At 39.9% G+C, this 18,264-nt stretch overlaps 1 protein-coding gene across 1 annotated transcript in view; it reads left to right on the top strand.

Annotated features, from left to right (window-relative positions):
* MRC2 (mannose receptor C type 2) overlaps positions 1 to 18,264 on the top strand; it is a 1,890,380-nt gene that overhangs the window by 1,052,701 nt on the left and 819,415 nt on the right. The window contains exon 11 of the mRNA XM_044055215.1: positions 18,036 to 18,184. Within this exon, the coding sequence (XP_043911150.1) occupies positions 18,036 to 18,184 (149 nt within the window). The remainder of the gene's footprint in view (positions 1 to 18,035; positions 18,185 to 18,264) is intronic.

Here is an 18,264-nt window from a genome sequence, read left to right as displayed (position 1 = left end):
AACACTGCCTATGCTAGGCAAGAATGCTTGGTTAGTAACTCTAGACTTAAAAGAGGCATACCTGCATATCCCAATAAGGGAATCATGCAGAAGATACCTTCGCTTCAAAGCAGATTTTTTACATTACCAATTCTCTGCACTGCGCTTTGGCTTATCTACTGCACCCAGGGTCTTTACAAAGTGCCTGGCACCAGTAATTGCATTCTGCAGACAAAGAAACATTTACATTTATCTTTATCTGGACGATTGTCTCATTCAGGCAGAGGACAATGACACTCTTCTTCAACATCTGGCATTTGTAAAAAGGCTTCTAGCATGCCTAGGGTACACCATAAATGAAAAGAAATCACAACTGGTACCCTCTCAAATAATTACATTCCTGGATGCAAGCTTGAATATAACTGCCTAGATGGCTTACCTCACGCCAGACAAACAAATGCAATTGACAAACATACTTCAGACAAATGGTAACAAAAACCCAGTTATCTGCAAGACAAATTCTGCAAGCTTTGGGGTTCATGGCATCCTGCATTCTACTAATTCCATATGTGCGACTGCATATGAGGAAACTTTAATGGTACCTATGGAGTCAACATTGTCACAGCCTGGAAACAATGATTTCTCTCATTCCCTGCCTACAACAGGAGTTTCTTTGGTGGGCAGAGACATGTCACCAAAACAAGGGACTGGCATTCACTCTACCCCCTGCCACCCAAACCCTAACTACAAGATGCATCAGACTATGCTTTGGGGGCCCACCTGTCAGGGAGATGCATTCAGGGCAAATGGAGCCCAAACCAAATGCATCTGCATATCAACCAGAAAGAAATGCTAGTTGTTCAGAATGCTCTGACAGCCTTCAAGGACTTACTTCAGCCAGGACAACTACTGATAAAGACGGACAACACCACAGTTATGTGGTACATAAACAAGCAGGGGGGTACCCATTCCTACCCCCTTTGCAGACTAGCCATGGCACTGTGGGACACAGCCTTGACTTACCAAATACATCCTCTAGCTCAATTCCTGCCAGGAAAGCAAAATACTTTGGTAGACGACCTAAGCAGAAATCTTATGGACCTGCACAAATGGAAATTGGATCCACAAATCTTCAGCATGTTAACACAGCAATGAGGGAGCCCAGACATAGATCTATTTGCCTCTCCCCAAAACTATCAGTTGGACAAATTCTGCACAAGAACTCATCACAAAAAAGCATGGAAAGTGGATGCTCTATCCTTCAGCTGGAAAAACCTATCAGTCTATGCCTTTCCCCCTCTGCCTCTACTCTCCAAGGTCTTACTAAAAGTCATACAGGAAAAAACAAAAATGATCCTAATTGCTCTGGACTGGCCTCACCAACACTGGTACCCGCTTCTAAGGAATATGTCACACCTTCCTCCATGGTACTTGCCTGAAACACATCATCTACTGTCTCAGCAGAACTTTCAAATTCTGCACACTCAGCTCCAAACTCTGAATCTTGCAGCATGGCTAATCAACTAATTATTCAAACCACATCTCTCAGTAAACCTGTGATGGATGTCATTTTGGAAGCCAGAAGGCCTAGTACTAGAAAATCTTATGCTGATAAATGGAAGAGATTCTGTGCTTGAAACCAAGCACAAGGAATAGACACAATAAAGCCCAATATTCCTCAGATTTTACAATACTTAACTGAGATGCTGGACAAGGGCCTATCTTTTTCTTCAATAAAAATCCATGCCTCTGCCATCTCATTTCATTACAACACAGAGCCTCTCCTCTTTTCTCATCCACTGCTTAAACAGTATTTCAGAGGGGCCAAAGGCCAAAAATTTATGGCCTCCCAGGAGAACACCAACTCCTGCATGGGACCTCAATTTTGTGCTGGAAAAACTCACCCTGCCTCCTTTTGAACCAGCAGCTACTGTGGTTATAAAATTTCTATCTTGGAAGACAGCTTTTCTTTTGGCAGTCACTTCAGCAAGAAGGGTTTCAGAACTACAGGCTCTCATGGCAGTGGAGCCTTTCATTATATTTTACCCAGAAAGGGTAGCCCTCAGGACCAACCCTTCTTTTATGCCTAAGGTGATATCCAGTGTGTCTCCAGACCATTCATCTGCCAATATTTTTCCCAAATCCGCAGAACAAGGGGGACCGGATTCTGCATTCATTGGATACACACAGAGAACTAAGATTCTACTTAAACAGGACAAAATTTCTAAGAAAGTCTGAGCAACTACTGGTAGCATTTGCTGCAGGATCAGAGGGGAAGGCTATATTAAAGCAGACTATTTTTAAATGGATAAGCCATTGCATTCGTTTCTGCTATTTGTACCATGGTAAACCTGTGCCCAAGGGGATCAGATCCCATTCCACCAGGGCTGCCTCTACTTCAGCAGCTTTTCTCAGAGGGGTCCCAACCAAAGACATTCTAGAAGCTGCTACTTGGAGCTCTGTTCATATGTTCACAAAGCATTATCATTTACCTCTCTTCTCTAAATCCAGGGCAGGCTTTGCCACTGCAGTCCTGCAGGGCCTTATAGCTGCTCCTAATGCTGTTTAGTTCCATCCTCCCATCCATAGCTTTGGGATTATACCCAAATGTAATGATTGCAACAGTGAAACATGAAGAACATAGTACAGTTGTGTACACTTACCATAAATGTAGATGTTCGAGTGTATTCACTGTTGCAGTCTGGGTTACCCACCCACCATCCCCCATTCTATACCTTTTCTTTCCTTCACTATACTCAAAAGCCTTTGTGGTGTATTTGCTTTTAGTTGAAGGTAAATTTTATGTTTCTAATGTGCATTTATATATTTACAGTTTATTTATATATATTTTTGCTCTCCATTTGGGGGGGCACCTGACATCTGGGGCAAGAAAAACTGATTAAAATGGTGTCGGCTGCATGTTTTATACCCCTGACGACCTGATACCATGGAAGAGGAGACAGCAACCGACGCAGGACCCAAGACTTTGTTATTCAGGCCGACTGAGGGCAGCCTGCCAGCAGATTACCCAAATGTAATGACTGCAACAGTGAATACACTAGAACATCTACATTTATGGTAAGTGTACACAACTACTTTCTCTGCACTTCCCTTTGAATTATCTACTGTGCCCAGGGTATTCACAAAGTGTCTAGCTCCAGCCATTGCAGTTTGCAGGCAGAGAAATATTCAAATATACCCATACTTGGACGATTATCTGATTCAGGCAGAAAGCCAGGACTTGCTATTAAAACATCTGGCATTCGTAAAGAAACTTCTAACCTCACTGGGGTTCACCATAAATGAAAAAAAATCTCATCTAGTACCCTGCCAACAGATTGTATTCCTGGAAGCAAGCTTGAACACAACTTCCATGATGGCTTACCTCATGCCAGAGAAACAAGTTTATTTGACAACCTACTTCAAACTACTGGCCACAAAGACCCAGCTATCTGCAAGGAAAATTCTGCAAGCCCTGGGGTTCATGGCCTCTTGCATCCTACTAATTCCATATGCAAGACTGCATATGAGGAAACTGCAATGGTATCTAAAAAGCCTATGGTGTCAACATTCACAGGATCTGGAATCAATGATTCCTGTCATTCCTTGTATAAAGACAGAGTTCCTTTGGTGGGAAGAGGCCTGCTACCACAACAAGGGGCTCCCTTTCACTCTACCCCCTGCTGCCCAAACCCTAACAACAGATGCATCAGACTATGCATGGGGGGCTCACTTGGCAGGGCAGTGCATTCAGGGCAAATGGAACCTGAGACAGATGCACCTGCATGTCAACCAAAAAGAAAATGTTAGCTGTACAGAATTCCCTGACAGCCTTCAAAGACTATATTCTTCCAGGACAATTATTGTTAAAGATAGACAACACCACAGTTATGTAGTACGTAAACAAGTAGGGTGGAACCCACTCGTACCCTCTCTGCAGACTAGCCATGGCTCTGTGGAACACAGACTTGAGATACCAAGTGCACCTTCAAGCTCAGTTCCTGCCAGGTAAGCTAAATTCAGTAGCAGATGACCTAAGCAGAAATCTCATGGACCCACATGAATGGAAACTGGAACCAAAAATATTCAACCTCTTGAGGAACAAATGGGGGAATCCAGAGATGGACCTGTTTGCCTCCCTTCAGAACTACCAATTGGACAAATTCTGCACAAGGATTTCCCACTGTCAAGCTTGATAAGTGGATGCCCTGTCCTTTACCTAGGAAAGCCTCTCGGTTTATGCCTTTTCCCCTCTGCCTCTCCTCTCGAAGGTTCTGCAAAAGATCAAACAGGACAAGCCAAGGACAATACTGATTGCACCAGACTGGCCACGCCAGCACTGGTACCCCCTCTTGCACAGTATGACACTGCTGGAACCATGGCACCTGCCTCTGACCCCTTCCCTGCTGTCCCAGCAGGTGGGCCAGATTCTGCACCCTCAGCTTCAAACCCTGAACCTTGCAGCCTGTTAATTCCTTGAGCTCTCCAATAGCATCCCTCTGTAAGCAGGTGCTAGATGTCATTCTCGTGGTAAGGAGGCCTAGTACTAGAAAACCCTATGCTGAAAAGTGGAAAAGATACTGTTCCTGGAGCCAGACTCAGGGGATGGGCACAACGGTGCCCAGCTTACCTCATGTTCTTCAGTACTTAACAGAAATGCTCCACAAGGGCCTATCCTTCTCATCAATTAAAATTCATGCCTCTGCCATTTCAGCACATTATAATACTGAGCCACCCCTCTTCTCTCTCCCCCTGCTAAAGCAATTCCTTAGAGGGGCCAGAAATTTAAGACCCCCCCCCCAGGAGAGCCCCTGCTCCAGCCTGGGACCTTAATTTTGTATTGGAAAAGCTCACTCTCCCTCCATTTTAGACAGCTGCAACTGCAGAGTTGAAATTTCTTTCTTGGAAAACAGCCTTCCTTCTAGCCATCACTTCAGCAAGAAGAGTGTCTGAATTACAGGCCCTCATGGCAGTGGAACCCTTCATTATCTTCCATGCAGACAGGGTTTCCCTCAGGACCAGTCCTTCCTTTATGCCCAAGGTGGTGTCTAGTGTGGCCCTAAATCAGCCCATTCATTTGCCTACTTTTTTCCCCTAATCCACAAAACAAAGGAGAACAAATACTGCACTCTTTGGACGTACACAGACAGCTTAGATTTTATTTGGACAGGAGACTAAGCCTCTCAGAAAATCTGAACAGCTGCTAGTTGGCTTTGCTGCAGGGGCAGAGAAGGCCATTTCAAAGCAAACCATTCCTAAATGGATAGCCCATTGCATTCATTCTGCTACAAGCACCATGGAAAATCTACCACACAAGGGATAAGATCACATTCCACCAGGGCTGCATCTACCTCTACAGCCTTTCTCAGAGGAGTCCCTACCAGGGATATCATAGAAGCTGCTACCTGGAGCTTCGTACATACCTTCACCAAGCATTACCACATGCCTATTTTTTCTAAATCCAGAGCTGGTTTTGCCACTGCAGTCTTGCAGGGCTTAATAGCTGACCCTAATGCCCTATAACTTCCTACTCCCTTCCTTAGCTTGGGGAATCAACCCAAATGTGATGACTGCAACAGTGAAACACAAAGAACATAGTACAGTTGTATACACTTACCATAAATGTAGATGTTTGTGTGTATTCACTGTTGCAGTCCTGGTTACCCTCCCTCCAGCCCCCTGACTTCTCTTAGCTCTACCTTTCCTTCTTGTTTGGTGTATTCAACCTTTCTGGTGTATTTGCTTTGTGATGGAGGTGTACCATAACATATAATTGCTTCCCTTTGTGTGGGCACCTGACATCTGAGGCAAGAAAAACTGATGTAATGGCGCTGGCTGCATGTTTTATACCCCTGACGTCATGGAAGAAGAGACAGCATCCAATGCAGGAATCCAAGACTCTGGTATTCAGGCTGGCTGAGGGCTACCTGCAGGCAGATAACCCAAATGTGATGACTGCAACAGTGAATACACTCAAACATCTACATTTATGATAAGTGTACACAACTGTACTTTTTCCATAAAGATAAATTCAACAATCTCATTAGCAGTGATGTGCTCTGAGTAGCCGGACGTCTAAATTCAAATTTAAATGTGTTACAGTGCTTAAACCTAAGCAATGATTATGAAAAAAAAACAAAGTACTACACTGTAATAACAATGACATGCTTTGATAGAAGAAGTTAGAAATGTTTTTAAAATGGTGACAGACTATCTTAAAATGGGTCTTATCCATACCTCTCAACCTCTTAGCCCAAGAAATCTGGACAAAAATCTGCCATAATAGGGGTACAAAGTGCTAAAATAGGGACACATTTTAAATTTTCCTCTTATAAATGTAGAAAAGTTGCTAGAATAACAGGGTATGCATTAAAAATGCATTTTCTAAAGGATAACAATTCTGAAACTTAATTATTTATTTCCAGTTCGATGACCGGGGAGGTTCACTGGGCTCAAGGAACCCGTTTTCAGTGGAGACCCGGGGAGAAAAGCTCCATATTACATAGTAAAAATAGTACAATTAAGCAAATGTTAATATTATATAGTAAAACTAAGCAAAGTATAACAGCAAAATAGATGAATAAACATTACATACTTACATGCTTACAGATTAGAGAAAAATTAGTACTGAGTTTAAGTTGTACAGAGGTTGAAAAACTAACATTTTTTTTAGATGGCAGTGAACAAGATTAATTCCCAGGAAAGGGGAGAATAAGGTGAGAAGTGCATTAAGTACAATGAGTGCATTAATGTAATAAGCAGGTTAGGTAGGTGGAGTACAATTGCATTTCCAATTTTGGGAGAGGTAGGAATGGAGCTGGGTTTAAATTGTTCAAAGTTTTCAGAGATTCTTAGAGAAGGAGGGACAGAATTCCATTTTTTGGCTAAGGGTAGGAGAAGCTGACCATCGGGACAATTTGGTTTTTATACAGAGATTAGATTTTGGTGGGAAGATCTTAGAGTTCTGCGTGGGATGTATGATGGTAAGATGTTTGTTAGAGCTGGGCATTTAGTAGGTTTAAAAATTAGCTTGTGGGCTGTAGTGAGTTGGAGGTAGTCAAGGTAGTTGAGAAGCTCTAGCCAATTCAGCAGATGGAGAGAAATACAGTGGTGGGCGGGGTATTTGGATTTGGTGGCGAATTTTGAGATTTTGTTGTAACATATTTCCAGTCTGGAAGAAATAGAGGAAGATAGGTTGGTTAGTAGGACAATATCTACTAATTTTATTCCTCAGATCATCCTAGTCAGTTTCCAGAAAACCAAACATTTTATGAGGAGCAGACCGAAATTTTGAAGGAAAAATCTGGACATTTTACAAAAATCTGATCAGTTGAGAGGTATAGTTTTATGGGACCTCATAAAACCAGCCAATGAGAGCTACGTAACTCACTAGGGGAAAAGGTGCAAGAGGAGAGAGGGTTCGTGACAAAAATAATATGCGCCAAAAGTTTCCAGGTGCACTCCAGGACACAGTGATGAGGAATGCAAGGATCTAGGGCAAGGTGCTGTTTGAGTTATGTAGAGCCCATATTGTGCAGAGATATGTAAAACAACACTAGAGCTTTAAAGGTGATGTAAGATGAGTTGGCAACGACTAGAGACATGGTGGATCTAGATTGGGCTTCCCTACCCCTCACTGTGTATAAAGTAGATGAGTTTCCATGTGATCAAGTTCACCTGTCTGATGATGAACTCCTTGATCTCTGTTTTCCATAAGAAATCACTGCAGGTGCAGCTGTACTGGTAGATATTTCTTTTCTTTTGAGAATTTCTCCCTTCCTCCATGTTTGTGTGACTGTGGAGTTTATACATATAACCAAACTAAACACCTCAGAAGGTGGTAAATCCAAAGGATGCCAACCTCATGCAGGAAATGATGCAACAAACTGGAACACCAAAATGGAAAATACCACAATAAATTGTTTATTTGATTTAGCATTGTGTGGGGAAAGGGGTTGCCTCCCATGGGGTGAGTTACTTTTGCATATTTTTTGTCAAGTTCTGAATGAGTTTAACTCAACACGTTGGAGTCCTCCCTGAGTTGGAACTTGAGGACATGTAGGAGAAACACCGCAGTTGTGTGCTAGTGTCTTAAAGTACAACTAAGTTAACTGGGATGCAGAATTTGGCACTACCTACAATTGTTTGAGTTCCATGTCTGGAAGCCCTAGGTGGAGGGAGTTACAACAGTCTGAATGAGACTTCAGGGAATGCACCACCATGGAGAGGTCTTGCAGGGTGAGCAAATGGTTGATGTTGATAATACTTCTTAAGGGAAAACAATAGGAATTGGTGGAAAAGGTGTAGTATAACAGGAAACAACTATCACTGAGTTATGTGTGTAACTGTGTCTTTGCAAATAATTGGATCACATAGACTTCATATATTCCATTAACATTAGGAAGAAGAAGAAGAAATGTTTAGTCTCTGTCTTGGTTTGGGTTGCCTTAATGTGGTTAAATCTGCTTTCTTAAAATGTTGGAGATACTGCACTTGACTTTTTAAAAATAAACTTTACAGTTAGGCTTGTTTTTTTTTACTTTCTCTAAATGTTTTGGGTTTGTAATACCATGAAGGGAATGGACCCTATTCCTATGTCAAAGTACAATTAAAGTTCATGAAATTAGTATTCTTTCAATCTTTGATGTTAGTCAGAAGTGCTCTTCACAGCACCCGCAATGTTCCCAGTAATGACTCTTTTCTGCAATTTGTATGGAGTTGCATGTATTGGTAACATATCTAAATACGATTGTAGATTCCTTTTTATAAGACCCATTGCTCCTGCTACTATTGGGACTGTCGTGGTATCTTTCTTCCATATTGCTGTCATTTCTGCCTGCAAATCCTAATATTTTATGGCTTTGCGTCTCTCTGTATGCAAGACACTGTAGTCACTGGGTGTGGCGATTTCAGTGATTAATGCTACTTTTATCTTCTTTTCATGGACCACTATATCCAGTCTTTTATCGTCTGTCTTTTGAACTGTTGGTAATGTATGATCCCATGGATGTAAACTTCATCATTTTCTATGATGCTGTGTGGCTCATGTTTCCAGTGTTTTTCAGCCACTTCTATACCTTAATGTTTGTGCAATCCTCGGTGCAACAATCTTGCCACATTATTATGCCTTTCAGTATACAGTCCTTCTACCATTGGTGTGCGACTGTTTCCAATTCGGTTTTACAAAATCTACATTTGTCTGTTTCTCCCACATGTTCAATGGACTTTATAAACCAACGTGTACGCAGCACACTGTCTTGGGCCACCAATATTAACTGTTTATCTTTTGGTTTGAATTTGCCTTTACTTAACCATTCCTGTGTTCATTCCTGATCAACATGAGGTTCTTCCAAAAGTTCTCTTTACTTGGCAACTATATTTTTGCATTTTCCACATTTTTTGCCTTCTCATCTGGTCCTTCACCTTATATTCTTTCTTTCTTTTGTTTTTTGGGCACATTCAGTTGCTGCCTGATTTTTATATACTTCTGGTTTGATTTAATTCCTGCTTGATGCCAATATGCTTCTGCTAGATTAAGCAGAGAAGTCATCTTAGATTTATTCTCCTCATATTTCAAAACTTTGACTAAGTTTGGGTCTTGTGAGGTCAGTACATATATGTGGAGTCCCACAGTTGCAGCTCTATACATGTAATCAATTTCAAGGAGGCCCATCCCTCTTTCAGAATGAGGAATATATAATCTTGGTATGCACTGATTTTTATAAATCATTTAGTGAGCATGAAGCATCCTTCTTGTTTTCCTATCTAATCTATCCAGCATGTTTTGGGGCCAGTCAATCACTCCAAAACTGTAAGTTAGAACAGGAAGAGCAAATTGATTTATAGACTGGATTTTGTTCCTAGATGTCAGCGCTGCTTTCAGGAATAATTTAAATCTTCTAAAGTATTCCTTACTAAGTTTTATTCGCATTTGTTCATATTTTATTGTTGCTCCTTCATCAATTCCCAAAATATTTATACACTCCCTCTTGCTCATGTTCTTTTGTATCACATTCTTGTCCCAAACTGAAGCTTTCCTGCTTTAAAGGTTGCTTCTGCACATTTATCAAGACCAAATGACATTCTTATATCATCTGAAAAAGTTTTAACAACTTGCAGTTGTGTCTTCAGTGCCTCATCTGATGAGCTATACAGTTTTAAATCATTGACAAAGAGAAGGTGAGAAGTTTTTACACTTTGTTGTTTTCTAGGAGCCAAATTATAGCCATGGCCTAAGCTGTTAAGTAGACAGCTTAATGGGTTAAGGGCAAGGCAGAATGGCAGTAGTGACAGACAGTGACCCTGGAATATCCCCCTTTGAATGTTTATCCCTGGGATAATAATTTGTCCTTTATCTTCGTTTAATTGCAAAGTGGTCTGCCACTGTTTCATGGTCACTGTAATTTAATCAGTCCATGTAGGGTGTGTCTTATACATTTTTAAGCACTCTTTTGTCAATTAATGTGTGATACTATCAAATGCTTTTTTTGTAGTCAATCCATGCCATACTTAGATTCTTCCCCTTTTTACAGTTCTCCACTATGACTTTGTTTAACAACAAATGATCCTTTGTTCCATATGACTTTCTTTCTTTGTTCCATATGGCTTGTTATAAAGACCAGAGGATGTAACTTGTGCCCTATCTCTGTACTCCCAGTGACTTTTTGACTTTTCTTAGTTGTTAGTATTTGTGTAACAGCAGGATTCATAACTAATCCCAGTCATGTTAGCAATGTGGAATCTTTTTGTCATAGGGCATCTTAAGTAAATGGTATGGCAATTTCTGAAAAGTATTGTAACACTGGTGTAGGTAAAGACTGACTATTTCAGAAAAAGATGGTCATTGATTGCTGTATCAGTAAATGCCATAAGTGCTGATAACATTAATGGCTATGGGTGGCTTGATATCAAGGTGATATATAGGTAAGGTCTTAGGTGCAGTTTAGTTCCACTGCATTGGTGAACTGATGATATTTTAAAGGATAACACTCCTAGTAGAGCTTGTGTGGGGGCTAGAAATTAGTTTTATGGTAGGCAAATCATTTTTTAGAGTACTAAGAAGTGGTAGAAGATAAGGAAAGGTTGTTTGAGATCAGCAATCTTTACTACAGGTAATCAGTTGTGGTGGATATAACTACTAGAAAAAGAATCATCACATGCCATATTTCATGAGGCTTTGCAACAAAAATAATTCTGCTAAAATGTGTTTTTGCAGGCTCTTTGATTTTGTTGGATCAGTTGAAAACAATCGACCAGGGACCAAGCAGATGTTTAAAATCCAAGACGTTTAATCATGCTACCTTCCTGGTACCTCGGCTAGATGCCTTCAAGGGAATATCTATTTCACCAGCACAAACATCTTAAATAACCAGCATTTGCCCCTGCATATGCTATTATTTTCATGAACCACTTTGAGAATCTGTTTATTTATAATACAGAATTCTATTCAAAGCATGTGGTTATTTATAAGAGGTTTATTGATGATTTGATTTCCATTTGTAAGGGTGATATGATTAATTTTATGAATTTAAGGAAAATCTCAACAAGAACAGTTTTGGTCTGCAGTTTACTCACAAAATTGATTCAGAGAAAATGCAGTTTTTGGATTTAGAATTTTTTTATCCAAAAATCAGACAGTACATTACATTTTAGGCCCTATAGTAAGGTAACGGCTGTCAGTAATTTTTTGGCAGCCGATAGTATGCATCCCCCACACTTGATGGCTTCATTACCATACGGGGAATTTAAATGCATTAGTACTAATACTTTTGACAAGATCACTTTAGATCATGAATTTTTGAAAGTTAGACATAAGCTTTTGAGCCCTGCTACCATTTTGGATAAAGCTGAATGTAGAGCTGGGGAATGTGGGAGAACTTCACATAGCTACTTCATTGGCACGGGGAGCGCAGATGGTGGAGAGACATTTCACACTGTGTACACAGACAGAGAAGACAGATTATTCTTTGTTTCCAAATATTCCCCTCTTTCAAATATGTTGAGAAGTATGATTGATAGATTTTGGCTGTTAGTTTGTGGTGACCCTTCATTAAGGGGACTGTTTCCAAGTAGAGTAACATTTTCCTATAGTATGTTTTTGAAACTTAAGAAATTCTTAAATCTAAGGACCCAGCAGAAGGGGGGAGGATGTGTGGAGTGTTATCCATGTGGAAGATGTAGGATTTGTGGAAGAGCAAAGAATTTGGATGGGACCAACATTAATTTGAAAAAATATACAGCAAAAATTATTTAAATTGCTGTTCTTGTGGGGTAGTATATATCATTGGTTGTGGTTTTACCCCCACAAGATGGTATATAGGACAGACTTAGAGAATGTCCAAAAGCCGTATAATGGAACATTTGGGTGATATTAGAAACAGAAGATTGGAAAGCCCAGTGGCCAATCATTTTTACACTGTCCATGATGGCTCTGATTCAAGTTTCTTCTTCAGTATTTTAGCCAAGCCCACCACACAGAAAAGTGATTTTGGGGTCAAGCTTCTAAAGTTGGAAACAAAGTTTATAATCAGTTTTAGTACACTTTTTCCAAAAGGTTTAAATCAGGAGATTAACATCCATGTTTGATGAAGTTGTATTTAGAATTCATATTTTATTTATAGCTATTTATTGTACTAACAGTGTCATGTGTATGTTTTTTTTTAAACAGCACTGGTTAATGATTGGAAAGGGTTAAACATTTTCATTGTTAATTGATTAACTAATTGAAGGTTAATTTTTCTGGTTATTTAAGATGTTTGTGCTGGTGAAATAGATATTCCCTTGAAGGCACCTAGCCGAGGTCCCAGGAAGGTAGCACAATTAAACGTCTTGGATTTTACACATCTGCTTGGTCTCTGGTCGATTGTTTCTAACTGATCCAGCTTTTTGATGTTTTTTTCTTTATTTGGACTGGTACTTATTTTTTCTTTGATTTTGTTGAAAGTATACAACCAGACTTGACTTAAGATGCAGGGCTAAAATATAGATATGGGTACTGGTGAAATATTTCAGGCAGATGCAGCTCCAGCTCTGGCATTCTTAAACAGAATCTGTGCAGACTTGTTCCATCCAGCTACTGTATTACATCAATGGCAGTTTTTCAACAGCAGATAACTGGAATTTCAGTATCAGTCTGTCATTGATAGCTTAACAAGATTACTTAGCTTATCAACAAAATGCAGTTTATCAACATCTTAAATAATGGAGGGAGTTAAATGTGAACAATTAGAATCCCCCAAAGTGGCACGGAGAGATGTGACAACTGTTGGGGAGGTGCTGAGCTGCAAATAAAAATCTCAGAATCTGGATGCAAAAGACATAATGTTGGCTGGTAAATGAGAAGAATCCTGCATCCAGAATACACAGAAAAATGTTAATTTGTATATTAAGAAACTGTACCATTTCAAATGAGGTTCTCATCTGAGACATTGCCTAACAGGGACCCTGGAGAAATGACCACAGCTGAGGATGAAAAACTGTTGTTCAGTCAGGTCTGTTTAATGGAGACAGATTAAGGTCATGTAACAATGTGGAAATGGTGCTCAACTTGTTGCAGGTAGATGTCAGGTGCTCATTTTGTTACAGGTGTAGATCAGATGCCCAGCTTGTTACAGGTAGACATTAGGTGCTCGACCAGTTACAGGTAGATGTCAGGTGCTCAGCTTGTTACAGGTAGATGTTAGGTGCTCAACGTGTTATAGGTAGATGTTAGGTGCTCAACTTGTTATAGGTAGATGTCAGGTACTCAGCTTGTTACAGATAGATGTTAGGTGCTCAGCTTGTTATAGATAGATGTTAGGTGCTCAGCTTGCTATAGGTAGATGCCAGGTGCTCAACTTGTTGCAGGTAGATGTCATTCACTCTCATGTACTGTGCCTTCTCATGTGCTAATAGTCCACAGACCCCACCCATCAGTCTGTGATGGAAAATAGGCTCTCTGTGCATTATGCAGAGACAGGTTCGTCCTCTGCTCTCCACTGACTTCTTTTCTGGGTATCACTGAGGAGATCTAATGTCAGTCTTACTGACCCTGGCCCTAGGCTACCTCTGAATTCCAAGCTGTTTATACTAACCAAAGGTGCTAGCTGGGATCTTGAGTGGACCAAAGGGTGATAGGCCAGTAACAGACTTGTATATCACTGGTCAGTTCCTTAAATAAATCAAACCAGAAAGTCTACTTTATAAGCAATATAATTGTAAGCATTACAAAAAAAAAATTAGAAAGTGCACTGCAGGTATGGATTATATAAAATAACCAGTAAATGTATACTATGGGAAGTTAATGTAACAGTCCAAAGCACAGTCTAAAACATTGCTAGAAATAAGTAGAACTAAGTTTTGCTTTACCAGCAAGCTATAATAAAATAGAATATAAAGTACAGTTGAAAATGCAAATTACAGTAGCTGAGATATGACAGTGAACCAAAAGTGATGTTGGTGTAGAACAGATGACATACATATACATATACATGATAAGCTTATGCATGTATCTAAACCATGGGGTATAGATTTATTTTTATGAGGGACAGCAATTTGTTGAACTTCAGGGCACTGTATGCTGCACATATTCAATGTGATGAGAGCTTGTAGTATAATTAACAGTGCTAACTTTTCATATGAGAATTCTAACACGTGCTGCTGTGTTCAATAATTACTTTTTCAGGATATAGGTCATAAAACAAATGGTGGTTATGCCATATGGAAGCTTGGTGTACAAATTAGAACTTTCTGGCTGCACTTCAGACTGTATGTCCATAGTAACACCAAGAGTAATAGTGGATGTTAGAAAGTGCATGTTGTTAACAGCAGTGATACAGCTCCAATACAAAGTGTTACCTTTAATGTATTTGAATGAAATGGCACCCTGTTGATAACCGTTCCATCATTACAAGAATATTTAAGCAGCTTACATGCAAGCAAATTCTTTCCTTCGATCCAATTGCAACCCATAGCTCTTTTCAGCTTACCTCATGCTAACATGAAGAAAAACTTGTGTCCCTTCTCTTCTAAATGACCTTTTCTGTGAAGAGAAGAAGCCTGAGTTTGTTGAAAGAGTGCGTAATTTTGGTCTTGATTCCAGCAAGGTCAAGTGCCACTGGTTGGTAAATCGTCATGTTTCCATTTACAAAACCTATCCAAGATAAAGCACTTCTTGGCACAGGAGTAGCTTTTAGCAGTTGTTCATGCAGTGCTGTCTTCAAGGCTAGACTGGTGCAGAACTCTGCTGCCAGGTTTCTAACTAGTACTTCACGTCACCAAGCTATTACTTGTGCCCTGCATGGTCGACATTGACTGGCGGTTTGTTTCAGATTATGAATAAGGTTCTGGTGTTGGTTTACTTGTCCTTAAATGACTTGGGTCCCTCTTATCTAAAAGAGTTAGTGGTGTTATGTACCCTTTCTGGGGTTATTCTGTTGGCTGCTTAGTGGCTGCTGGTAGTTCTGCAGGTGTGTCTTGAGGCATATGGCAGGTGATCTTTGCTGTTTTAGCTGGTTTCTCAGCAGTTGCAACTGAGCTATAGAAAACTAAAAGCCAGGTTCCTTGGCACAATGCACAATGAGGTGAGATGTGTTCTGTTTTTCATAGTCCTTGTTCAAGACTCCCACCCATCAAAACTGTTTCTTTCTCAATCAAACTGGATATGCAACTGAATGCAGCCCATAGTGTTTCAGGGGTTATATGAGGACGGCATGGCCTTTCACAGGCAAAAGGGTCTTGTTGTGTCAGTTCATGTACTGCCTACCACTCATTTGTGTAGTTAAAGTCATGAATGCTACAGGTTTATCCTTCTTCCCCTTGTAAAGAAAACCAACTGATAAGGCTCAGTCTGCGTAAATATGAATTAATTGTATCATAATTACTGGCCAAGTATAACCAGTGACCTCTCATTTTTTTATGTATATATATATATATATATATATATATATATATATATATATATATATGGGTCTACTTCTATTCATTGACAGCCCATTTCGTTGTTATATATAGATGGGGGGGGGGGGGGCGGGGGGCCCCGCTTGTTTGTCGATGAAATAGCTGTCTTGTCGAAAAAATCACAGTGATGATGGGCAATCAACTACAGAGAAGTAGACCCATATATGGATATATATATATATATATATATATATATATATATATATATGATGTGCTCCTTAGATCATCATCACTACCCTTAATAATTTTTGATATACCCTGCCAAAACTTCACCACTACCAGCAAATCCATCTCTTATCTAGATCCTTATTTGAAACCCTACCTCCAAATCACATGTCTTGAGGTATATAGGCATTGGGCTGGATGAATACTTCAGAAGTCATCCCCCCACCTGGTCTTGCCTATCTCATCTCCAGACTCCTTGTTTAATAATCAGCTTACCGCTACCCCTTCTATGTGAGGTTTTTCTGCAGGTGAGTGCCCAGCATCAGCAAGTGCGACAGAGTTACTGGATTGTGAATATGTGTTGTTCTTTAACTTCTGTAAGCCATGTTTTATTAGATTGTACCTAACAGAATAGTATGTGCACATGTCCTTTCATATTTGTTATAATTTACAAGTCATGTCTGAAAAAAAATCATCACACATGCCAGCTAACAAATTGGTCAATCAAAATAAATTCCTCCTCCACCTAAATCTGGATCCATGTCATGTTCCCCAGCTCCACAGTTCTTTGCAAAGTGTACATACCTATGGCCTTCATTTTTTTTTTCATACTGCAACCCCCAGTCCTCTTTCTGTATTTACTAGCCCTCATCTGCTGAGTTTCAACTATCTTGGAGTCATTGTGTGTGTAGTTTCCAGAGCTTTACCTGGTGAGGTAGGTGCTCCTCAACCAGCACCTCACACAGTGAAGTAACCACAATTTTGTAACTATGGAGTCTATCACTTCTGACTGTCAGAATCTGCTGAGCTGGGTGGGGGGAGGATTAAGAGTTTTATGGAAGTGATAAGCCTAAAATTCAATGGGGCTGATGTTTGCACCAGTCAAATAGATATCCATTTTTAATCTGTCTATTTTTCCTCTTTAAGATATCGGGTATTTAGCTCAGTAACCTTTGTTAGGCACTGTGCTGATACCACTTTTTCATTCACTCATTCAGTCGCCAGTTACTTGTTTGATTTAGTTTAGGATTGTAGGGCAGCAGGAGCCTATTCTAATACTGAATGGGTTTGTGTCAATCGGTAACTTAAATGCTGATCAAGTGAGGGGAAAAAAGGCAGAAACAACTTTTCAGTGACTCTCTGAGAAAAGTTATTTTTGTAGGGGAGCAAGATCCCTGTATTGCCCATTGGAGGGTCACCCACCCAAATGTAAATATGCCTACTCCACAGAAACATTACAGCAGAGAAAAAAGAAAACTACAATGTCTGCGAAAGTTGTTTTGTTCACATTTCTTCACCTGATTGGCAGTTGTTCATCACATTTCTTCACTTGATTGGCAGTTGTTCATATAGGTGTTGATTTATTGATGTTCTCCCCATGCTGAACAGGGCACCAACCAATTGCATGATGCACCTTCATATTCATTCATACGGCAACACACCTATGGGCAGTTTGGAGTGGTACCAATTCAGCTACTGTACATATCTAAGATGTGTAGTACTGTCCATGGGGTAACGAAGTCTCCGACTTACAAGGGGGTGAGGGGTGACTGTGTCAGGATGTGTTCATTTCTTTTACTGGCTTCTTTATGTACCAGTTGGAAGCATTCCTCACCATTTGCATCCTAATTCTGTTCACTGTTGATTTCCATCTGGATCGCCAGTATGCAAGGCCAGAATAATCCCCATATTTAATCAGATGATCCGTTTAGTATTTATTTTGGTATGGCCATTGTTCTATTAATTCTTTGTTGGCATACTGCAGTCAGATAATCATACAGTTGTTTGAGTTCAGTTTTGTTAGCTGCTTTTTGCCTATACAAAATTATTGACTGTAAACATTGCTGATAAAATAATATAATACAACTCATTTCTTGCAGAAACCATTAAAGAGGCAAAAAGTTTGGGATACAATAATTACAGAGTGTATTACTTTTTTTTCTTTCTTTTTTTAGGTTTGAACAAGCATTTATTAACAGTCTGATCTACATGAGATCTGGAAGTTACTTTTGGACAGCATTACAAGACTTGAATTCTACTGGAACATTCCACTGGCTAACTGGAGACAGTGTTACGTTTACCAACTGGAACAGGGACCAGCCAGGTAGCAAATGCCACCATTTACTTAGTATTATATTTTGATTAACCAGTAAGCATAGTTAAGATTTAGAGCTTATTTCAATA

The sequence above is a fragment of the Protopterus annectens genome, chromosome 13.part0 (genome assembly GCF_019279795.1).
Source record: "Protopterus annectens isolate FY-2018-M chromosome 13.part0, PAN1.0, whole genome shotgun sequence".
NCBI lineage: Eukaryota > Metazoa > Chordata > Ceratodontiformes > Protopteridae > Protopterus > Protopterus annectens.
The sequence above is the reverse complement of the archived record's forward strand: the minus strand, read 5'-3'. Positions and strand labels throughout refer to the sequence as shown.